This window comes from Cavia porcellus, unplaced genomic scaffold (assembly GCF_034190915.1).
Source record: "Cavia porcellus strain 051 isolate PalLab524CR breed Dunkin Hartley unplaced genomic scaffold, mCavPor4.1 scaffold_6, whole genome shotgun sequence".
Lineage (NCBI taxonomy): Eukaryota > Metazoa > Chordata > Mammalia > Rodentia > Caviidae > Cavia > Cavia porcellus.
Window position 1 is genome coordinate 58,009,366 of NW_026947489.1, and position 25,044 is coordinate 58,034,409.

The 25,044-nt window shown below is 44.6% G+C and overlaps 1 protein-coding gene across 6 annotated transcripts in view; it reads left to right on the top strand.

Moving 5' to 3' along the window:
* Cct8l2 (chaperonin containing TCP1 subunit 8 like 2) overlaps positions 1 to 25,044 on the top strand; it is a 75,457-nt gene that overhangs the window by 1,849 nt on the left and 48,564 nt on the right. For 2 of the 6 annotated variants that reach the window (XM_063250806.1, XM_063250802.1), the window contains exons 1-2: positions 5 to 11,387; positions 11,638 to 24,389. In XM_063250806.1, coding sequence (XP_063106876.1) covers positions 4,586 to 6,265 — 1,680 coding nt within the window. In that variant the 5' untranslated portion in view covers positions 5 to 4,585 and the 3' untranslated portion in view covers positions 6,266 to 11,387; positions 11,638 to 24,389. Of the gene's footprint in view, positions 1 to 4; positions 11,388 to 11,637; positions 24,390 to 25,044 lie in introns of those variants that run through there. The other 4 variants (XR_010048131.1, XR_010048130.1, XM_063250804.1 and 1 more) reach the window with 3 other exon arrangements.

The following is a 25,044-nucleotide window of genomic DNA, read 5'->3' on the forward strand; positions in this document are numbered from 1 at the left end:
ATAAATAAATGAATTTACAGCCTAAAGAAGTTTGAGACTGGGGAGAAAGCTGGTATGATAAATGAAAAATGTAAAGTCAAAGTTGGGGCTGGGGATTTAGCTCAGCGGCATAAGCGCCTGCCTTGCAAGCAGGCAGTGTGAGTTCAATCCCTGGTACCGATAAAAACGAAAAAGAAAAAAAAAAAAACCAAAAAAGTCAAAGTATCTATTACAGGGGCTGGGGATTTAGCTCAGCGGCATAAGCACCTGCCTTGCAAGAGTGTGGTCATGAGTTCAATTCCTGGTACCGGTAAAAATACAAAAAAAAAAAAGTATCACACATACAAATACAATATATACATGGTTAGTGATACATTCATGATGTGTTATAAAGTTAATTACTAAGTGCATATATGAAAACTTTTTTGAGCTGAATGGGTGCTGCATACCTGTAATCCCAGCATTTGGGAAACTGAGACCAGAGGATACTGCAAGTTTTAGGCCAGCCTCGGATACATGGTGAGACCCTGTCTCAAAAAAAAATCAGGAGGCAGATAGCTGATATTCCTCAAATTATACAATCAGAAAATCATAAGCACCTGAATAAATCAAAAACTTTTTAAAAATACAGTTGGGTTTGGGGATTTAGCTGAGCAGCATAAGTGCTAGGTCATGAATTCAATCCCCGGCACCTAAAAAAAAAAAAAAAAATCACAATGCTTAAGTTCTAATGAGTACAACTTAAACTGAATTTTCAAAATATGATAGATGGGCATTAAACTGTTAATAGAAATCCCCTCTGAGGGGGCTGGGGATTTAGCTCAGCGGCATAAGCACCTGCCTTGCAAGCAGGCTGTCATGAGTTCAATCCCCGGTACCGACAAAAAAAACAAACAAACAAAAAAGAAATCCCTTCTGAAGGATTGCATTACAAGAAATTTTGTACTTAACATTTTTTTTTTAAAATGGGCCAGGAGTTTAGCTCAGAGGCACAAGAGCCTGCCTGGCAAGCACGAGGTATGAATTGGATTCCCAGTACTCCCCACCCAAAAAAAATGTAGACTCTTAAACTGGGCATGGTGGCACATGCCTGTAATCCCAGCACTCGGGAGGCTGAGGCAGGAGCATCATTGCAAGGTCAAGACCACCCTAGGCTACAAAGTGAGCTCAAAGCCAACCTGGACTGCATAGTGAGACTTTGTCTCAAAAAGAAAAAACAAAGTGGACTCTTTCAGAGCACATACAGTACTTGTAGTCATAAATAAATATGCACATATATATATATTTTTAAATGTTGGCATGCTGGGTGGGGCTTGTTATTTGAAACAAAAACCAACATCTCAGGAAACCATAAAAAAGGAGGATCCTCCAGGAATCTCACAAACAAGCAGCAGCAAATAAAAATTCATAGTACAAATCCATTCTTATTAAGGCCCATAAAATGCTACTGGATGGTCTTTATTTAAAATAGTCTTTATTGTTTTTCTTTTGTTTATCTATTGAAACAGAGTTTTGGGCTGAGGATTTAGCTCAGTGGCCTAAATGCCTGCTTGGCAAGCATGAGGTTTTGAATTTGATCCCTGGTACCAAAAAAAAGAAAGTAAATAAGTCTTACTTTGCAGTGCAGGCTGGCCTTGAATTTGTGGTGATCCTCCTGCCTTAGGCTCCCAAGTACTGGAATCACAGGTATATAATACCACATCTGGATTTTGGGGTTTTTTTAAGACAAAGTCTTGCTTGCTATATAGTTTGATCTGCCCTTGAACTCACTATAGAGCCCGTGCTGGTCTCAAACTCATGGAGATTCTCCTGCCTCTGTTTCATGAGTACCTCAAGTATAGGTATGTACCTGCACGCCCAGCTACTGTTTTGTTTTTAGTGAATGTAAAACTGTTCACATAGCTTTTTGCCCGTTCACTAGTGAATGTTCATCTCCTTTTGTTTTCCCATGAAGTCATTTTTAAATTCCCCAAGGTTTTTCACTGTGCCAGTGGTGATGATGGATTTTGTTTTTTCTGAAACCATATATTTGAAACAGGAGTCTTACTAAACTGCTAAATTGCTCAGGCTAAGATCAAACATGTAATCCTGTTCAGCTTCCCAGAGTGCTGGATTACCAGTGTGTGGATTACAATTTTTATGAAGAATATCACTTCTACAAAAGCAATTTTTTTTTTTTTTTTTGTCTTTTTCCTTTTTATCGGTACCAGGGATCGAACTCACGACTGCCTGCTTGCAAGGCAGGCACTTATGCCGCTGAGCTAAATCCCCAGCCCCCTCAAAAGCAATTTTTTAAGCAAAATGTTTTTTCTTCAAAATGACCTGCTTTTTAGCCTTAATTACATTTGTCTTTCACTATGATATTTTTTCCTTTTTTTTTTTTTTTTTTTTTTTCTTTTTGAGACAGGGTTTTACTATGCAGTTCAGGCTGGCCTTTAACTCACTTTATAGCCCAGGCTGGCCTCCAACTCAAAGTGATCCTTCTACCTCAGGCTTGCCAGTGCTGGGATTACAGGTGTGCTCCTCGGGGCCTGGGTACCTGGCCTACCTTTTCTTTTGTTCACTGTTCTCTCCTCATTGGAACTATTAAAGAGTTCCTTTTTTGTTGTCATTGTTGTTTTGGTTTTTTGAGACAAGGTCTTGCTCTGTAGTTCAGGCTGGCCCTAAACATACTATGTATTACAGGCTGGTCTTGAACTGCTAGCAGTTCTCCTGTCTGTTCGGAGCTCCACCAGCACATTGAAGACATGGCTCATTGAAGAACTTTTTGTTAAACTAAAGCAGAGGCATTGTTGCTGCAGCAGGCTCAGTACTCAAAAGGAAAAAAGAGAGGCATGTGATGACGTGTCACACACGTGCACACACTCCCCTCAAAGAATATAAACATTATGCACTGGGAACATGGACTAAGAAATATAAAAATTAATCGAATAGAGAGAGACTACAAAAAGAGACCTAAATTCTTTTGCCTCCCCACCTCCTCTGCCCTCTCTCTCCCTGTCTTCCCAGTCTGTCTGCTTCCTTTCAGTGCATGTGCATGTAGATGTGTGTGTGTGTGTGTGTGTGTGTGTGTGTGTGTGTGTGTGTTGCTGAGTATGGGACCCAGGGCCTTGCACATACTATCTAAGTGGTGCACCCCTGAGCCACAGCCTTAGTCCCAGAGAAATTTAAACTGAGTGAGGATGTGAGGCAAGGAAGGTTTCAACCCTAGACCCCACTACACTCCCTGGGTCTCCCCTGTGCTGACCCTGGGTATCCACTTGCTTCTCCCTCCCACTCTACTTCTGTCTTGCCATACTGGGTCAGCATCTATCCCTCCTCCCTGCCCTGCCCTGCCAGCCCCACATCCCTGGTGCTGGGAAGGATTCCACAGGGACACAAACGACAGGCCCACGGATGCCACAGGCACCTGACAAACAGGCACCAGCCGCCAAATGGCTGATAAGGTAAAGGCGGACAGTGAGACATGGCTAGGATTACGAAGCGCTGCAGCAGCAGGTAGAGCGAGGGAACGCAGATGTCAGGATCTCTCAGGCCGCCTTCAAGGACACACACAGAGCCAGTGCAGCTTGATTAACCTTTGATACTTCTTTGAAGTGGATAGGTTTTTTTTTATTTTATTTTATTTATTTTATTTTTTTTGTCTTTTTCCTTTTTATCGGTACCAGGGATTGAACTCACGACTGCCTGCTTGCAAGGCAGGCGCTTATGCCGCTGAGCTAAATCCCCAGCCCCTGAAGTGGATATGTTTTTTTAAAAATTATTTATCATTATTATTAGTATTATTATTGGTCTTTTTTTGAGGCAGGGTTTCACTGTATGGTTCAAGCTGGCCTTGAGCTCCCTTTGTAGCCTAAACTGGCCTCAGACTGGCAGTGATCCTCCTGCCTCAACCTCCCAGGTGCTGGGATTTCAGATGTGCACCACCTCGCCTGGCTAACACAGGGTCTTCTAAATTCCCCAGCGTAGATTTAAATTTGTGCTCTTGCCTCAATCTCCCAAGACTGGGATATCAAGGGTGTGCTACCATGCCCAGTTTAAAAACTTTTACCTCATTCCTCTTCAACTTTATTTTTTAAATTTTATTTATTTAGTTTTTGAGATTAGGGTCTCACTGTGTAGTCCAGACTGGTTTTGAATTCACAGTGATTCTCTGCCTTAGCCTCTTGAGTGCTGAGATTACAGGCCTGATTTGCTTTTCACTGCCATCCGAATTTAAAAGGAACTCTTAGTCCTGTTGCAGAGACCCGCATACATTCATTGCTACACAAGGAAGCCTCTCTTTGGCCAGTTGGTGGGGCCTCCCTAATTCTAAACATCCTTCTGTGACCTCATCCCCACCTTGGTTCCATCTGCCACTTTGTGATTTCATTGGTGAAAGGTCTCGTCTTGTCTACTAGGGCTCAGGGCCCCAGGAACTCAGCTCCTCTACAGAATCAGCTTTGGGGTGGTCTTAGGGCCACACTCTGCAGAGCAGAGCCCACTCCATACAATGGACGTTGGCATTCCGGTTCCCTTTGCCTCTGAGATACAGTTGCTGTGAAGTGCACTCTTGCTGCTGATCCACAGTATCCCTGCTGGAACTTGCAGTTCCCTGTCTGGGACCATGGGCAGCACTCCTGACTTGGAGCTGCCCCAGCGGCTGGACCCCTACCCCAAAGAAACCCACAGGCACCCCAGAGGGGAACAGCCGCACCTGCTGAGTAGCCTGGCCGCAGTACAGACTCTGGCCAGTGTCATCCAGCCTTGCTATGGCCCCCACAGGCGGAAGAAGTTTCTGCTGACTGCTCACGGGGACATCGTGTGCACAGACTCAGCTGCTGCCATTCTCCGGGCCCTGCAGCTAGAGCACCCGGCAGCCCGGCTCGTCCGTGAAGCAGCCCAGGCCCAAGCCGAGAGCTTTGGGGATGGCACTGCCTTTGTGGTCCTGCTGGCAGAAGCACTGCTGGAGCAGGCTGAGCTGCTGCTCAGAGCGGGCCTGGCCCGCACCCAACTCCGGGAGGCCTACAGCACAGCCCTGGCAGAGGTCCTGGCCACACTGCCTTCCTTGGCCATCCGGGCCCTGGGGCCTTTGGAGAATCCATCCTGGGCCCTCTACTCTGTGATGAACACACACAGCCTGGTGCACTCAGAACACCTGACTAAGCTGGTGGCCCATGCATGTTGGGCCAGCAAGGAGCCCGGTGGCAGCTTCAAGCCCGAGCGTATTGGGGTGTGCACCCTGCACGGGGGTTCGCTATGGGACTCTTGCCTCCTCTCAGGACTCGCCATGCCCATGAGGCCTTGTGGTCAAGTGACTGCCGTGTCATCAGGGGCCAATGTGGCCCTGTTTGCTTGCTGCTTTGGTCCTGCCAGTCCGAGTACCCCTACAACTGCCTCTCTCTATAGTCTCGAGGACCTCCTTGCATTCAAGAGAGAAAGCAGTCGACTGGTAGAAATGCAGGTGGACCAGCTGGCAGATGCAGATGTCAATGTGGCTGTAGTTTGGGGGGACGTGGACGAGGAGACCCTTGCTCTGGCCAACCAGCAGGGCATCATGGTGATTCAGGTTAAATCTCGGAGAGAAATCGTGTACCTAAGTGAGGTGCTGGATACCCCTCTCCTAACAAGCCTGCTGCCCCCTCTGAAGCCAGGGCGATGCTGGAGGGTTCATACACAGAAGCTGGGGGACAGTGAGGCCACAGTGTTTGAGTGGGAGCATGCAGATGCCCCTGTGCTCACGCTGGTCCTCCAGGGGGCCACAGCCGAGGGGCTGCGGGGCGCAGAGGAGGCCGTCTACCATGGCATCGATGCCTACGCCCAGCTCTGTCAGGATCCTAGGCTGCTGCCAGGAGCTGGTTCCACAGAGATGGCTCTGGCCACGATGCTCTCAGAGAAGGGGGGCAAATTGGATGGGCCTGAGGGTCCTGCCTTCCTGGCTTTTGCCCGAGCGCTGAGGTCTCTTCCTAAAACCTTGGCAGAGAATGCAGGCTTGGCAGTCGCACCCATAATGGCAGAAATGAGTGGCATTCACCAAGCAGGCGACTTCCTGGTGGGAGTGGGAAGTGAAGGATTACTAAACGCTGCCCAGGAAGAGATGTGGGACCTCCTCGTGGTCAAAACCCAAGGCCTCCGTGCAGCAGCTGAGGTGGTGCTGACACTGGTGACCGTAGATGAGTTTGTAGTGGCCAAGGGAGGCCCCAGCCACCAGCAGATCCTAAACAACTCAGGGAAGGTGATGGGTAGCCTGTCTCCAGCCAAAAAAGAAAGCCTTCAGACAAACAGGCAGCAGCAACACCCTCAATAAACCAAGACCACCAAGGGGCACCCTCCCTCCCCATCTCAGAAATGCGTGTTTATTTATTCCTTCAAGTTGGATAATACTGGTATTATTTTGTTTGATTGGGTGTTTGTGTTTTTGAGGCAGGATCTGGAACTTCAGATTGGGCTTTAACTCAATGTGTAGCCCAGGTAGACCTTAAACTTACCATGATCCTCCTGCCTCAGCCTCCTGAGTGCTGGGCTTATAGGTTTGTTCTACCACACCCAGTTCTTGGCACTTTTAGAATTTGTTTCTTTAGATACAACATCCTGAAGAGACATAAAAGTTCTTCTCACTGACTTACTTCCTTTTCTAACTCTTCACTCATTTCCTGTTTCTCTTCATCAGATTCTGTTCCTTTCTACAATCAGAGCAGGATTCAGTTCAGATAAGGTTTTTTTGTTTTTGAGAGGGTCTCACTACAGTTGAGTCTGGCCTTGAGCTCACTGTGTAGTCCAGGCTGGCCTTGAACTTGCAGTGATCCTCCTGCCTCAGCCTCAACCTTGCCAAGCACTGGGATGACAGGCATGCACCACCCAGCTTTCCAATAAGATTTTTAAATTGAATATATGGGCATTGGAGATACAAACAAACAAACAAAATGCAGTAATCTTTTTCTGATAACTGGATGACTACTGTCTTCAAGATCATCTAACATACATGGATTTATGTCTCCATGTCTTATTAGCACTCTAACAACATCAGTTCTAGCTCATAGGAGTGGCCAGTCCTTTTTGGTGTGGTTTCCCAAACAACAAAGAAATGTGATTTTTAGATCTTTCTTTTCTTCTCTTAAGCAAAGCAGGAAAAGGAGCTGGAAGCAGGCAGAAATTTTAATAAAAGTAGGCATGGTAGCAGATGCCTATAATCCCAGCACTTAGGAGGCTGAGGCAGGAGGATCATGGTGAATTAGAGGCCAACCTGGGCTGCATAATGAGTTTAAAGCTATAGTGAGTTTGGGGGAATCACATTATAACACTGCCATTTCCTTTCCCCTCAGCAGACACAAGACACCCACACCTGATGTCCCTTGACCCCCACCTTTTGTGTATAAAACCAAGTTAAAATTACAGCAAGGAGCCAGGTGTGGAGGCGCATACTTGGGAGGCTGAAGTAAGAGGACTGCTGAGTTCAAGCTCAGCCTGGCTACATAGGCAGACCCTATCTCAAAAAAAAAAAAAAAAAAAAAAAAAAAACACAAAAACCAGAGACAAAAAAACCCAGCGATGCCTTACTCAGAGCAAAGGTTTGTCAGACACATTTACCTGGTCTATGCTGAGGGTCTGTGTGGTGAAGCCTGCAACCAAACCTGAGACTCACAAGAGACAGAGTGTCACAGTGTGCTGGCTCGGGAGGTCACCGAGCCTGTGTCCCAGCCCAATGTGCCCAGCCTCCCAGCCACCCTGCACTGGCTCGTATCTCTCGAGCCCTGAGAACCCCAGTGGCCTTGCAGAGCCCAAGGTCTGACTACTACACATAGTCCAGGCTAGCCTTCAACTCACTATGTAGCCAGGGTGGTTTGGAACTTGGTGATGCTCCTGACTCAGCCTCCAGAGTCTGGGATCACAGGGATGTGCTGCCACACCCAGCCCTCTTCCCTTTATTTATACTATTTCTTTTCGAGACAGGATCTCATTAAGTCACCAGATTACCCAGGCTGAATGGGAATCTCTTGTCTCAGCCTCCTGAGTTGTAGCATTATAGCCATGCACTACAAATGCCCAGGTTTCATATCCCCTTCTTTGTCAGCTTTCAGTGGTCTCTTCATATTTCAGTTTGCTCAGACATCAAGGTTTCTTCCCTTCTATTAACTATGGAGAAGTTAACCTGAATGTAACCTCTGCTGGTGACCATGCAGATCTGTTTCTGAGATTTATGGTCAAGGTCTCCCTTTTTCACTTGGCCTTAGACCTGGCTGTGTGTTCTCTTCCAAAACCAGCTTTCTTCAGTTCCAGGGCAGCCAAGAATTCAGAAGTGGCAAGTCAGCTGGACATGGTAGCACATGTCTTTAAATGCTAGCTTTTAGGAGGCCCAGGTAGAAGGATCTACCTCTGCCTGGATTACAGAGCCAGACACTGTCTAAAAAACAAAACAAAATCGGCTGGGGATTTAGCTCAGCAGCATAACTGCCTTCCTTGTAAGTGTGAGGTTGTAAGTTCGACCCCAGATTCCAAAAAAACAAAACAAACTTCTTGGGTTGGGGTGTAGAGCACTTGCCTAGAATAAATGAGGTCCTGGGTTCCATCCCCAGCAAAAAAAAAAAAAAAAGAACATTAGGAATTTCTCAGCTGGGGCCAGCCTGACTACATAGCCAGGCCCTGTCTCAAAAAAACAAAACAAAACAAAACAGAAAAACATATGTCCAGCCATTTCTTCAAATTCAACAAATGCAGCCAGGCATGGTGGCACACCACTGTAACCCCAACACTCAGGAAACTGAAGCAGGAGGATTGTTGTGAGTTCAACTCCAGCCTAGGCTACAAAATGAGTTCAAGGCCAGCCTGAATCGTAGAGCAATACACTGTCTCAAAAAGACAAAAACTCAACAAATGCATCAGAAAGGCAAAGTGAGTCAGGAAGATTTCTTCTGTACAAAGAGATTTTTTTTTTTGTCTTTTTCGTTTTTATTGGTATCAGGGATCAAACTCATGACTGCACACTTGCAAGGAAGGCGCTTATGCCACTGAGCTAAATCCCCAGCCTCTATACAAAGAGAATTTTGCCTAAGCTGGGTTCAAACTTACCATCTGCCTCAGCCTCCAGAGGGCTGTGCTGACGTGTGTGCCACCCCACCTGGTTTGGAAACCTTCTGATTCAATTGTTTGTTGAGAAAGAGTCCTGGTATGTAGTCCAGGCTGGCCCTGAACTCCCTCAGCCTCCTGAATGCTGGGATTCCAGGCATCTGCCACTACACCTGATCGATTATTTTGTTTGTTTGTTTGTTCTGAGACAGGATCTGCTATATAGTTCAGGCTGGCCTTGAATTCACTGTGTAGTCCAGGTTGGCATGGAACTCAAAAGGATCCTCCTACCCCAGCCCCCTGAGTGCTGATATCTCAGGCATGTGCCACCACACCCAGGTCTCCCTTGAATGTATTTTCCTTTCTTCTCCCACTGAGGCATGATTAATACATATAGTAAAATGCTTTACATATCAATCGTATTTGGTTACTCCACAAAACAAAGTAACTCATTCCTCATAACCTGGAACATGAACAGGACAAGTATTCTTGGCTGCACTTCACAGAGGAAGGAACTGAGTCTCAGATTAATCTCTTAAATTTACAAATCTGCATGATAAAAGGCAGAACTCTGAAGAACTTTTCCATTTCTAAAACTTCATAAGCTGAAGCCTGGAGTTATGGCAGGATTGTAACTTCAGCACTCAGGAGGTTGAGGCAGGAAGATCACTGCGAGTTTGAAAGTTACCCTGGGCTACACCGTGAGTCAAGGCCAGTCTGACCTGCACATTGAGACCCTGTCTCAGAACAACAGTAAACTCCGTAATGTGTCCAGAGTCACAAGGCCAGCAGTTAGTGGCAAACCAATAGAAGCATAATACTGGGTACAAGACACCCGTCCCTTACTTCTCGACTGTAAATTTGTTCTTTAGCTTACAGTAGCCATCTGTGTATCTCCGTACCTTTCCCTGAGGGATATAGCAGGGTATGATGAATGGCAAGGTGTGTGCATGCATGCAAAATTGGATTTTTTTTTTTTTTGTTACCAGGGATCAAACTCATGATCTCGAGCTTGCCAGACAAGCGCTTATGCTGCTGAGTTAAATCCCCAGCCCCACAAAATGGGATTTTTTAAACCCACATTATGCTCTGTGCAACCTCATTTGGCATTACAGAGGGTTCAGTAGACCCACAACACTCCAGGATTTGTTTTTAAAAAGTTAGCCCAATTCAGTACAATGGTACATAAAAAACCAGATTTGTGAGTTCTGGAGGAAGCCAAAAGTGAATCATGAATGATGAGGATGATCCATGATAAAATACATGTTTTCATAACATGAGAGTAGTGTGGGTGTGGGATGATGATGATGATAACTTCGGTAATGGCCATGTGAAGCAAAGTTCCTATAACAGCAAAATGGATCAAGAATTGGCTGAATTGACACAGGGAATACAGACCTCTTTGACTGAGATGACACAGAAACAGCAATGTGTCTAAAAATTTGATTAATCAAAGTGTTGCAAAATGGCCATGCAACCAACTGGAACAATCCAATGTTAGAACTAAGTCAGAAAATATAGTGAGGATCTAGGTAGACGTGAAAGGTATTGGACAGAACACCAGCAGTGCCACTCAATATTAGAAATTGTAACAGATAGAATGCTACAAGATGCTGTGAAATACACAAAGGCTGAAATGCCAACATTCTGGATGGATCAATGGCCATATTCCAAAAAGTGACACTTTCCTTATGACATCTCACGAGCTGAACTGAAAGCATTCATAGGACTGCTAAACTTAGCAGGGATTTTTCATTGTAATCACAGGAATGTAAAAGACTTATGGGAAAATGATGGCTCAAAATATGGCATAAAAGGCTAGTCCGAAGGTAGTGAGTTATCTCAGTTGATTGTTCACAGTCAGTACAGATTGAACTCCTTGTTCTACTCTTTCCCCCCTTCTCACTACTGCACTTGACTAGTCTTAAAAAATAAAATAAAATAAAAATATGGCATAAAAATGTATGCTCTTGGGGCTGGGGATTTAGCTCAGCAGTATAAGTGCCTGCCTTGCAAGTAGGCAGTCATTAGATCCCTGGTACCAGTAAAAACAAAAAAGCCAAAAAAAAAAAAAAATGTATGCTCTTAAGCTTGGCAGAGTGGCACACACCTGTAATCCTAGCGCTTGGAGGCTGAGGCAGGAGAATCGCTGTGAGTTTGATGCCAGCCTGAACTGCATAGCAAGATTGTCTCAAAAAGCAGTAAAAAAAAAAAAAAAATGTATCCCCATGTAGATATGAAAATTTATCATGCTGTCAATTAAGACATTTGTCCTGGAACTCAGTCACCAGGTCCTTATTTGTCTTTTTTCTTTTTTTTTTTTTTTTTGGTACTGGGCATCGAACTCATGACCACACACTTGCAAGGTAAGCGCTTATGCCACTGAGCTAAATCCCCAGCCCTGGGTCCTTATTTGTATAGTAGCAAACCAAATGATATTGTGAGCAGATTGGTTGCTCATCTCTCAAACTAATTGGAATATGACATTTTGACCATTGGTTTACCAGTTTCCAACTGATGTTACTTGCTAACAGACCACAGGTTGACTGGCATAGGAACAAAGCACAAATTCCAAATGCAATTTTAAAACAGGAGTGTACACTCTTTGGATTTCAGAAAAATATAACGTTGGCCTCCTACATGGCAAAGAAAAGAAACTGGAACCCCTGATGTGAACATTTCACCGTGATGGGAATACTGATAGGGAAATCTCAACAAAATGGAAGCGTGAGATGGAAACTTCCTACAACAAAACCAGAGGCGGAGGAGATGTTGTTGGTGAGTTACGCTGCAACAGTGATGTCACTCGGAACACACGGCATTGGCCAGGTTTTACTCAATCTTAAACACGTGTGGCATAAATAGTTTGACCGTTTATGAAGAGAATAGCAAGTGTAAAATACCATAGGGAAGTTTTCTTAGAGGATTGGGACTGGAGCTCAGAAGAGGGCATTTACAGCAGAGGAAAAACAAAATGTTTGTGCCCAGGGAACCACACAGAAAAAACTGTGGAGCACAGTGGTGAGTTGACAGGTGAACAGGCAGGCACAGCATCACAGAGACATGATGACGACAGGAAAGGGAAAACATGTCAGTTGTGCCCTGCAAGAAAGTAGAGGAAAGCAAAGCATACATGCCATCAGCATAAGCAATATTTGTGTATGGAAGATGTAATTGTCATATGTGAATACCATCTTGGGGGTGACAGTTAAAGCAAAGCTTGTATCTGTGGTAGACTTCTGTTTGTGTTTACATTGTAGTTCACACAGATGTTTAGTTTTGATGTTGTCTTTTAGGTTCTGTAAGTAAGTACACATCCCCATGTAAAAATGTTGATGTCTATTGTGAATGCACAGTTAAAATTTACTTTATTGATATTTTATGTTCCTCTTGACTATACACTATATATTAAAGACCTCCTGACATGCCCCCCCCCCAAAGAAAGAAACTTCTAACAAAGCAGCAAGACCATTGAGATGTCAAGTATATCCTACAAAAAGGCCAGGAAAGCAAGACATGTGCAGTGGTCATAAATTATGCATGCATATGAAACATGCTATTGTTATGTGTGCAACTGCGTTAGGTGTGATGACTGAAGTAAAGGGTTTTTATAAAGTGCTATTATTTTCACTGTAGTTCATATAAGAATTTGTGTTGTTCTTTTTTAGACTTAGTACACCAAAACACAGTAAATGTCAAAATTTTGATGCTTTTTAAAATAACCACTCAGTATTAAAAAATTTAATACTTCATTTTTGTGATTTTTCCCTCAGTACTCAGTTTAATATGATAAACTCATAAAATTACAATTAGTAATTCATCAGTAAAAATATTCTAAAGAAAAAATATGGGTCTGACATGTTTCTGTGCCCTTATGACAAAATTAGTGTTACGCTCTTTAAGGACCTGAGCTTGCTGAACATGGTAACAGGGACCTGTAATTCCAGTATTTAGGAGGGTGAGGCAGAGTGAGACCCTGTCTCAAAAAACAAAAACAAACAAAAAAGGACCTGAGACAAAAGGCAGGCTAATTCTCTCACACTGTATTATCTGTACCTCGGCCAGCACTTACTAACCTATCCTTGGGAGCTGCATGGTGTGCTAATTATGCAGCCGGCACTGTTGAAGACCCACTCAGCAACTGCTGTCCCATCTTCCAGGCCTAGAAGTACTGAGGTTTCAACTCCACAGCACCAACCCCAGCCTAGCCCAGCCCAAGCCGCAACTGGACAATTCTAGCCCAGAACACAGGAATGGCCGCTCCTTCCTCGGTGGACTGAAATCGGAGACCCTGGGTTCCCCCTGCTTTCTGCTTCTCTGTGGCTCCGAGGCATAGTCAGGAGTCCATGTGGGACTGGAGTCTTATTTATTTATTTATGGATTTTTGAGACAGAGTCTGGGTATGTAGTTCAGGCTGGCTTCGAGGTGATCCTCCTGCCTCAGCACCCCAAATGCTGAGATTACCGGTGTGCTCCGCCATGTCCAGCAGGGACTGAGAGCTTCTTCAGTGACAATGCGTGACCTGTCTATACTCCTAAAAATGAGATGACACAGGCAGAGGTGGGTGAGAGGGTCCCAGGAGGTCACTAGACTTCATCAGGTTCCCACTGCCTGCTTGGGGGAGGCAGGAATAACTTCTAGCTCTCCAACAAAGGAGCTAGCAACTGAGGTTCTCTGGGTCTCAGCAGGACAGAGCCCAGCACAAGTGCCTAGAGAAAGATCAGCTGTGTGCCTGCAGGAGGAGCTGGGAGGAGATGGGAGACCTGCCTTGCCCTGATCCCTGGGGCCATCACTAAAGAGTAGCCAGGGCAGGCCAAAGGGAACCAGGACTCCTTCCCTCTGACTCCGAGCCTCTGCCAGGCATAGCCTCAGAGCTGCAGAGGAGAAAGGGCTGCCAAGTGTGTGCCCACCTGGGGAAGGGCGAGAGCAAGGCTAGCGACGGCACTGTGTCCAGTGGGAGAAGTGTGCAAAGAGGTGGCCTTCAGGCAACAATCAAGGTCATGTCTGTGTCTGACGGAAAAGCTGTCCCCAGCTCTTTCTCAGAGGTAAGTCCATCCCATCTCACCGCAGCAGAACACAGCAGGGGAGACACTGTGATTCCCGTCAGTCTGATCACCCTGAATGTAGACGTACATTTGTCCACCAAGTCTTCGCTAAGTACCCGCTTGTGTTCTTCAGACACAGCTCTGAAAAATCTGGAAAGGCCTCTGCCTCCTAAGTTCAAAGGCAGTCAGTTGCCCTAAGCAAATAAAGGCGACTTTGGCTGAGCAGTGCTCTGAAGGAAGATGAAGGGTGATAAGGCAGAAAGTACCTTGGCTGGGGGCAGGGAGGGGACCTAGTTTAGATCTAAATGCCTCCCTAAGGCGACTCCGGAGCAGAGGTGGTGAGCACGTGACCCAGTCCAGAGCACTGCTGCTGTGGGTGGGCCAGAAAAGGTCCAGACAAAATCCTTAAAGCAAAAATGACCTGAACCACAAAGGCATGGGTGTGGCCGGAATGGAGGGAGGTGGCTGCAGGATCCCAGACGCTTTGGACCTCCAGGGTAGAGGCAGCGGCTGCAAAGGGCACCCTGCTGTTTCCCTGGCTGCAGCACCTGGAGTCAGGCCTGGGTTCACTTTTGTGATCTCCCATTTGCACATTTTGGGAAAGTTACCTGGGTTTCTTCATGTCAAACCAGGCTTGAGCAGAGATTATTCCCTGCATCCTTGCCCTACGCAGCGGCCCATCACAGGGCGAGCTGACTGTGAAACACACTCGAGTGAATTCCCCAGGAGAAGCTGTTACTGACTGAGGGGCCTGTCGGCGATGTCATTGCCAGGTTCCTGGTTCTGAGAGGCCTCGAGCTTGGCCCGGGGTCCAGGCTGACGCGGGGGGGGGGGGGCGGCTCTTGTTCCGTCCCAGCACGCAAGCGGTGGCGACGTGTGTCTTTACCCTAGCTCCGCCGAGGGACCTGCGCCCTTGGGCCTGATCAGGAGGTGCAGGCTAGGTGGCAGGGAGGGGTGGAGATACAGGAGAGGGGAGGAGAAGGAAGAAGAGGGGGCGAGCTCGCAACCTCGTTTCTGGGGAAAGGAAGAGCGGTGTAGAGGCAGGGTTCGCGGGGGAGCAGGTGGGCGCGGCACACCAGCGACCGACAGCCCGCTGTACTCTGCAGCCAGGCGACGCGACTCGGGCTCCCAAAGGGAGAAGGCAGGCAGGAGAGTGAAAGATGTGGACAGAGGAGCGGGACCGGACTGCGCAGGAGGGTGGCGCGACGCGACACAGCCCAGCAGCCCGCTGGAACCTGGAGCTCAGCGACCCACGGGGCTCCGGCCGGGGAGGAGGAGAGGGTGGTACGCTAGGGCAGCGAAACCAATAGGACGGCGAGTAGCGGAGGGGCGGGATTACTCCTGGCACCAAGCCAATGGGTGACTTGGGGTAGGGACGGGTCCGTTGGTTAGAGGCCAATGGGAGAGCGATTTTGTGTCGGGGCGGCGTGCCAGGCGGCTCAGAGCCAATGGGAGGGTGAGCGGGGCGACGCTGGCGCGCCGGGGAGGGAGGCTGACCCGGAAGGCGGTGGGGGCGGGGAGCCGAGCTGACAACCTGTCAAATCCACTTCGGGACGAACTAGGTCACGCGCTCCGAGCTAGGTGCCCCCGCCCGCGAGGCCCGCGGGTGGCCCGCGGCTGCTTCCTCTCTATGCCGGCGGCGGTGGGGGCGGGGAGGGACACCTGCGTCCCTGCCTCCCGCCGCGCGGCCCTGTCGGCTTCGGAGGCCCCTCGCGTGGACTCGCCCGTCGCGGGAGCCAGGACCGGCAGGTCAGGCTGCGCGGCATCGCCGACAGCCTTCGCCTCGAAGGGACAGCGTCAGTGGCTCACGGCAGCGCGCGACCGCGCACTACATGGCGGAAGGGCCGCGGCTGCGGAGGAATCTGGGATGCGCGATGCGGCACGGGAGGGAGGGGCGCGGCGGGCGGGGCGGTCCTGTTCTGAGCGCTCCGACACCTGCTTCCCCGCGCGGCGCGCTGTGGCCACTTTCCGTCCCGGCCGACCGCGGCGATCAATAGAGTCCGGGTCGACTGTAAGGCAGGAGGGCAAGCGTCCTGTGGCGCTCTAATGCTTTCCAGGCCGCGTGCGGCCCTGTCCTGAGTCGCCAGTCTGCTCGCACCCTGCTCTGCAGCCAGCTCCGAGCGCACTGGACGCGGTGCTGGCTGGACCTCGCACCCAGGTGCTGTCCCAATCCGGCCCAGAGCTGCGGCAGTTCACACGCTGCGGCTTGAGGAGTGGGACCGAATGCTTTTTAGTATTTCTTTGAAGTATTACAGTGAAGGGAAACAAAAACATTTAATTTTCATTCAAATGCATATTTTGGACAAATATTCCTTAAGTGTATGGAGTGTATGCCGTGTGCTGAGAGAATGCCTCACGGGATGTAAGAATATCACCAGATGTGTATTTCATCGGTAAAGAAATTTTACTTTGTTTTCAAGCCCAGGCTTTAATTGTATTTTAGCTACTTTATTGGGAAGGAAAAGCCATGCATTATTTGTGTACAGAATGTACAGATGTAGCTGGTCGTGGGCCTGTAACCCTAGCATGATGAAGGCTGAGGGAGGCCAAGACAGGAGGATCTCTACTAGCTGGCTCGAGGCCTGCCTGTGGCTCCTGGTCAGAAAAAAAAGTATACATGTAAATTTTGTACATTTAATTTAAAATAGTGCCGCTCTTTCTCTCTAGATTCCTGTTCCTGTCTGGTCTAGAACCCTTGTGCAGAAGAGCTCTCTTGCCTTGGCCTCTGTGCTTTGTTGGGTAATGAGACCGCAGGTGCAGGGCAGCGAATAGGGCCCTAGGGTACTCTTCACATTCAACCTAAAAACCACTTAGGGTGCAGTGAAAGTGGCCAAAGAATATTATGTGCATGGACGAAGCTGCCAAAATAAAGCCCTTCAATTTGTGTAGCTGACTGAAAAAAATATAGCTACCACCTAGTGTAGGTTAATGTTGATTACCTCACTTTAGCCATTCCACAGTGTAACCTGCTTCAGACAGCATATCAAACACAACAAAATTCTTACCAATTAACATGAAACAATTGTTTTATGAAGCCCTGTATTAAATATGTAAGGGGGGGATATTAGTTCGGCGGCACAGCACCTGCCTAGCAAGCGCAAGATCGTGAGTTTTGATTCCTGTTACCGAAATAATTAGATATGTAAGGTCTTACCAACATAGGTTTAATTACAGAAACAAAATTATTCCCCAGAAATACTTCCTAGCATTATTGTATGTATTTAACAAATTATACATATTACTTTATAGAATAGTATTATCAATAAGACAGAAGTAGAAATCCATCACCTCCCCACTTCCTTTGCTACAGGGCTTCCACAAATTGCCCAGGCTGGCCTTAAAATGACAATGTTCCTGCCTCAGCCGCCTGAGTGTTGGCACTAGAGATACCTACTACCACGCCTTGCTAGAAGCCCAATTTATAACAAACATTAAAACCTTCCGAAATGAGCCTATTTTTGTGGTTATAGTCTTTCATTTAGAGCCGATTCCTTACAGCTGACTGTCAGAGGGAGCGGTGGAGCCCTTCCTTTTGACCAACCAACAGCTGGGCAGTGTTAGAAACACCCAGCCCTCACAGGGTATGTTCAAAATGTTGAGTTTTATATCCAAGGTTTTCTTCTCTGTTCCCACTGAAGGTTGTTTCTCCCTCCCCTTTCTTGTCATTCTTTGAATGTTAATATTAAGCAGACAATAAAACCTTAAGAATTTTTGTTCAACAAAGAAGCCATGAAATTGTCAGTCACAGAAAGTGAACACTGCCAAAACATAAGAATAAGTTGCAAGTTATTGTATCAGTGGCTAGGGTTACCCACTACATCTAGTACAGGAAGTCAAATGAATTCCAAAACCTAAAATGCACACTGGTGTAGTAGGACATGCCTCCAGCACTCAGGAGGCTGAGGCAGGAGGATCGCTGTGAGTTTAAGGCTGGCTTGGGCTACATAGTGAGTTCAAAGCCAGCTTATACTACATAGCAAGACCCTATCTCAAAAACAGAAACAAAGTGAGAATTAGACATTATGCCTTACTTAAGTTTATTGGTACATTTTAGATACACATAATGATAAACATCATAGAGAATTTGTACCTGAGCATGATGTATCTTGCTTCTGTTTTTCTCATTCCCCTCTACTCCCTTCAACATTGTTTCCTTTCCTTATTTACAAAAGCTTTGTTTGCATTTTTTACAATTCTATCTGACTTGTGTCTCTTCCTTTCTTCCCCTCCCCTTCTTCCCCTTCTCATTTGAATATTTTCTTCCCATTTTTCTGTATCTATTATACATTTTTGTCCTTATTTACCCTTTTAGTTTCTCACACCAGAGCACAATGCAATATTTAGATGTGTGCATCTGATTTATTGTACATAAGAGTATAGTCTCCAGGTGTACCCATTTGGCTAGAAATGACTCCGATTTCCTTTTTTATGGCAAAGAACTGCTCCACTATATAAAAACACTCACATCTTCTTTTTCCATTCATTGAATGATGGGTACCTGAATTGGTTCCAAGATTTAGCTATTAAGCAACCTGTGCTGCTATATATGGATGTGCATATATCACTACGGTATGATGCTTTTAATTCCTTTGGAAAGGTACCAAGAAAAAGAAGAGCTGGGTCAAAGTTAGTTTTCAGGAATCTCCACACTGATTTCCATAGCAATTGCGTCAGTCTACACTCCTACCAGCAGTGGAGAAGGGTATCTTTTCCCAAAGCCCCAACAGCATTGTAACCACCATGCACAGCTGGATTGAGTCTTTACATTTAGGGGTGGGATCTGTCTTTTTTGAATTGTTTTTTTTTTTTTTTTTTTTTGTCTTTTTCGTTTTTATCGGTACCAGGGATCGAACTCACAAGTGCCTGCTTGCAAGGCAGGCGCTTATGCCGCTGAGCTAAATCCCCTGCCCCTTGAATTCTTTATACATTCTAGATATTAGTACTGTTTCTGTGGAACAACAAAAAATTTTTCCTGCCCTCTGGTTGCCTCTTCACTTTGTAGGTAGTTTGTTTTGCTCTGCTTTTTAATGAGATCCTAGTTGTGGATTTGTGGTGGTATGTATGTTTTGTCTTGTGGAGACACTGTTTCACTATGCAGTTTAGTCTGCCCTTAAACTCACTTTGTAGGCCAGACTGTCCTCAAAATTGCAGTGAGTCTCCTGCCTCAGCCTCCTGAGTGCGGGATCCTAGGTATGTACCACCACACCAGCCTTCAGAACTATGCTGAATAAGAGTGGGGACGGTGAGGGCAGGGGATGTAGCTCAGTGGCACAGCACCTGCCTGGCAAGTGCCAGGTCCTAAATTCAAATCTTGGTACCAAAAAAATTGGACATCTTTGTCTTGTTCCTCATTTTAGAGTGAAAGCGTTCAGTTTTTGTTCAGTATGATACTATTGCTTTGTTGTAGATACCTTTGATCAAGTTGAGATAAAGGCCATCTATTCTAATTTTCTGTATAGTATTTATCATGAGTGGGTGTTGGACTTGGTCACTTTTTCTGCATCTATTGAGATTATCATGTGCTTTTTGTGCTTGGCTGTGTTGATACACTGTATTACATGTATTGGTTTGTGTGTGTTGAACCATCCCTGCATCCCTGGGATGAATCTCACTTGATCATGGATATAATCTTCCAGATGATTTGCTGCTTTCTGTTTGCCAGTATCTTATTGAAGATGTTTATGCCTATGTTCATGAGAGAGATTGGCCTGTAATTCTCGTTTTAGTTGGATCCTTCTCTGGTTTTGATATCACGGTAATGCTTGTTTCCCAGAATGAATTTAGAATTGCTTCCCTTTCAATTTCATTAGAGAGTTTGAGAAGTAATGGTGTTAGGTCTTCTCTAAATTTCTTGTAGAATTAGTGGTGAATCCATCCATCTTGACTTTTCTTTCTAGTTAGGTTTTTAATTATATTTTCAATTTCATTGACTGATGAAATTGGTATATTGGTTTATTGAGAATTTTTATATACTCTTGATTGAGCATTGGTAATTTATATGTATCTAGATTTCTGTCCATTTCTTCTGTGCTTTCCATTTTATTAGAATACAGGTTCTCAAAGTAGGTTTTGATGATCTGGATTTCTGTAAGATCTGTTGTGATTTTATCCTTTTTTATTCCTAATTGCATGGATTTGAGTCATTTTTTTTACTTGAGTCTTTTCCTTGCGTTTTTAATAAGGTTGGCTAAGGGTTTGTCAGTTTTATTTGCTCTTTCCAAAAACCAACTCCCTAGTTCATTGATTCCTTGTATTGTTTTCAGTTTGCATTGCATTGATGTCTGCTCTGATCACTCACTGCAGTTCTTCCCTACGGGAGCTTTGTGCTTCACTTGCTTTTTCTTTTCTTTTCTTTTCTTCCCTTTCTTTTCAAATCCATTTTATTCAAGGATAAAAAAGGACAAAATTTCAAAGCATGTCAATCAGGGGCAACAATGACACACACGTTGCACACTGTCATGCCCAAATCATTCACCCAGAGCACAGGACATCTGCCTTCATTTCTCCCAACAACACCAGTACAAATCTTCCCCTTTAGCAGACTCAAAGAAACCAGTAATATAACTATCTTAACTATTTTTATATACATATACATACACATGTGTATCTTATTTATTTCACTAATGACTATGTTCTCAAGTTGCATCCATTTACCTATAAAAGCACCAGTTTAGGGGCTGGGGGTTTAGCTCAGCGGCATAAGTGCCTGCCTTGGAAGCAGGCAGATGTGAGTTCGATCCCCGGTACCAATAAAAAGGAAAAAGACCAAAAAAAAAAAAAAAAAGCACCAGTTTATTCTTTTTTATGGCTGAGTAATACTGTATTATATAAAAATACCACGTCTTTTTTATCCATTCTCAATTGATGGGCATTTTGGTTGTTTCCAAGATCTGGCTATTATAAACTGTGCTACTATAAACATGGGTGCCCATATGCCAATGTGGTAGGATGTTTCTAATTCTTTTTTTTGGGGGGGGAGCTTACTGGGGATCGAACTCACACCCTCGCACTTGCCAGGCGAGCACTTACACCAGTGAGCTAAATCCCCAGCCCTGATGTTTTAAATTCTTTTGAGAAGATTCCCAGAAGGGGAATAGCTGGATTGTATGGGACCTCCAACTCTAGGTTTTTGGGTTTTGAGGGGTTTTTTTGTACCAGGAATTGAACTCAAGACCTTGCACTTGCCAGGCTTACACCACTGAACTAAATCCCTGTCCCTTCAATTCTTGTTTTTTCAGGAATCTCCACAATGATTTCCACAGTGGTTGCACCAATCTGCATTCCCACCAACAGTGGAGAAGGGTTTCTTTTTCCCCTCCAGCATTTGTTATTGGTTGATTTCTTGATACTAGTTATTCTTTCTGGGCTGAGGTGGAATCTCAGTGGTTTTTTTTTTTTTTTTTTTTTTAAAGGTAATGAAATCCAACAAAATAAAACAGAACAAAACCAATGAAAACAAAGCAACAAAATTGATACAGAACTTCAAAGAAAGATACTAGGAAAACAATGTCTACCACAGTATATCTTGTTACCTTCACAACAGTTGTCCATTCCATCAGGTACAGCAAAATCAAACCAAAAACAAAACACTATAAAACCAATAACAGAATATTGAATAAAGCAAAACAATCAGAACAAAGCAAAACAGTGAAAACAATATTGGACTTCAAAGACAAGATAAAAGGAAATGCCCCATGTTTGCTATATTGCATACTGTCATTCTCCAAAGAGATGCTCAGACTGCTGGCCCAAGGCCTACAAAATCAACCCAACAATGCAAGCATTTAGTTGCTTTATGTACCTTACCTGCTATCAACTCAGCCTGTCCCTGGATCCAGTGGAGTCCTTTGGGGGAGGGGGTTGGTTCTCAGCCTGAGCACTGGTAGATTTATGGGAGGTGCTGACTTTTCTCTTCCTGGAAGCTGCACAGCCTGCAAGGCTTACCAGAAGGGCTGGCTGGTTGGTCTCTTGTTAGATCCTCCCAGTCCCAGCATGACTGTTTCTCCAGAGGTGCCTACTCCTTTATCCTTAGTGTTGTTTTAATTTGCATCCCTCAAATGACCAGTGCTGTCTACTGAGAAGGGTGTGTTCATCTTAGATGCCCATTTTTGGATTGGGTCTTTAAATCTGGGAGGACTGATTTTTTTTAGTTCTTTATATATTCTCAATAGTAATCCTTTGTCTGAGGAATAGCTGCCAAACATTTTCTCCCACATCATGGGTTGTCTCTTCACTCTGTTGGTGGCTTCTCTTGCTGTGAAAAAGCTTTTCATTAGGGTGAGATCTTAGTTGCTGATTCTTTGCAGTAAGTCCTGTACAATCTGGGTTATATTCATATAAAAAGGAAAAAGACAAAAAAAAAAAAAAAGAAAGAATCATATGATTTTATTCTTGACTCTGTTAATATGATGTGTTGTATTTATGGATTTATGTATGTTGAATCAGCCCTGCATTTCTGGGATGAATCCCACTTGATCATGGTATACAATTTTTTTGATGATTTGCTGAAGTCTCTTGGTCAGTATCTTATTGAGGATTTTTGTATCAATGTTCACTAGTGAGACTGACTTATAATTCTCTTTCTTAGTTGGGTCCTTCTCTGGTTTTGGAATCATAGTAATGCTTGCTTTCAGGAATGAATTTGAGAGTACTGCTTTCCACTCAATTTCATTAAAAAGTTTGAGGAGTAGTGGTGTTAGGTATTCTCTAAATTTCTGATAGAATTAGCGGTGACTCTATTAGGGCCTGGGCTTTTCTTTGTTTATAGGTTTGGTTTTTTTGTACTAGGGATTGAACTCATGACTTTGTGCTTATCAGGCAGGCACTTATACCACTGAGCTACTGGAGCTGCTGATAGGTTTTTTAATTAGATCTTTAATTTCATTTATTGATATTGGGTTATTTAGGATTTTTATATCTTCTGGATTCAGCTTTAGTAATTCATATGTATTTAGGAATCTGTCCATCTCTTATGTGTTTTCCATCTTATTAAAATCCATGTTTTCAAAGCTGGTATAGATGATTTTCTGGATTTCTGCAGGGTCTGTTGTGATTTCTCCCTTTTCATTCCTAATTACGTGGATTTGAGTCTTTTGTTTCCTTTTTTTGATGAGGTTGGCTAAAGGTTTGTCAATTTTATTTAATCTTTCAAAGAACCAACTCCCTGATTCATTGATTCTTTGTATTGTTTTTTTTTTTGTTGTTGTTGTTGTTGTTGTTGTTTTAAGTCTCCAGTGGGTTAATTTCTGCTCTGATCTTTTTTTTTCCTTTTTTTGGTACTGGGGATCGAACTCATAACCTTGCGCTTACCAGGCAAGCACTTGAGCCACTGAGCTAAATCCCCAACCCTTCTGCTCTGATCTTTATAATTTCCTGCCTTGTACAAGTTTTTGGTCGAGCCTGCTCTTCTTTTTCTAGAAGTTTGAGGTTGAACACTAAATTGCTTATATGTGTTTACTCTGTTTTCCTGATATGGGCACTTACTGCTATAAATTTTCCTTAAAACTGCTTTCATTGTGTCACACAATTTCCAGTACATTGTCATTCAACTATAAAAACTATCTAATTTCTTCTTTAATTTCACTTGTGACCCTCTGGTTGTTGGGTAGGGTACTATTTAATTTCCATGTGTTTATGAAGTTCTTGTGGTTTCCTTTGGCATGGATTTTCAATTTCATTGCAGTGTGGTCTGATAGTATGCATGGGATAATTCCAATTCTTTACATTTACTTAAGCATGTTCTAAGAGCCAGTATATGGTCTATTTTGGGGAATGTCCTATCTGCAGCTGAGAAAAATGTATATTTGCTGGGGACCACAAATTCAATGACTGGTTTTTTTGTGTATTTCCCTGTGGGGTGAAAGGAAGGACTGGGATTAGGTACCACTCATCTGGGATTTCCCATTGATTCTTCTAAGTATAGGATCATCTATGCCTTCTTGAGTCATCACAGGATTATACTGCAGTCAAGATCCTTCTAAACATAAGGTTATCTATAACCCTCTGGAGTCAGAGTCTTCAGTAATCCTTCGCTAGCCCACTTATCACCGGATACAGCTAATAAAGAGTGGCTGCTTTGGGAACGGGGAGCTCGGATCCAGAGATATTGACTTTCAGCCATAGAAGGCTGTTTTTTATTTTTCTCATGGCATTCTAGAGACAGATAATTGGGACTCTTGGCCAGGTTCCTGATGTTGACTATTGGGACTCTTGGCTGGGTTCTCTATTTGGTGCTCAACATGACCGGAATGCATGACCTTTAAACCACAACAACCACTATGAAGGTGCTAACAATCCACTGGACCTTGCATGACCAAATTAAAGGTAAGTGGAGCATTTTACTAATTATATAGCTCAGATGCAATTAACAAATAGAAATCTGATGCTGGGAGTGGTGGCTCACGCCTGTAATCCCAGCACTTGGGAGGCTGAGGCAGGAGGATCGTTGTGAGTTTGAGATCAGCCTAGGCTACAAAATGAGCTCAAGGCCAGCCTGAACTGCACAGGAAGACCCTGTCTCAAAAAGACAAAAAAAAAAAAAAAAATAGAAATCTGTTACACAAGGCTGTTTGTCAAAGGTAACTATGGGGAAACCATATTCTTTATCTGCTGAAAAGAAAGAATTTAGCTGATTGATTGTGAAGCTGTTTAATGATGCAGACATCAAAGTCCCATCAAATGTTTTTGGATTACTCAGTCAGATACCTGAATGCTATCCTTCTTTTCTCAAGGCAGGCACACTCAATATGAGAGTTTGGATAAAATAGGTCAAGAGTTTATATGTAGCTACAATCCAAGGGAAAAATAATCTACCCCAAAATGACAGCTACATATAACTTGGTGAATGTGGCCCTCTCATCATGGCAACATAACCTAGAAAATAAAGCAGACCAACAGCCCAGTACCCCTACGATACACTACTTGTGCCGACAAATTGATTATGAATGGGGCAAATAAAGTGGAAAAGAGCCCTGATGTA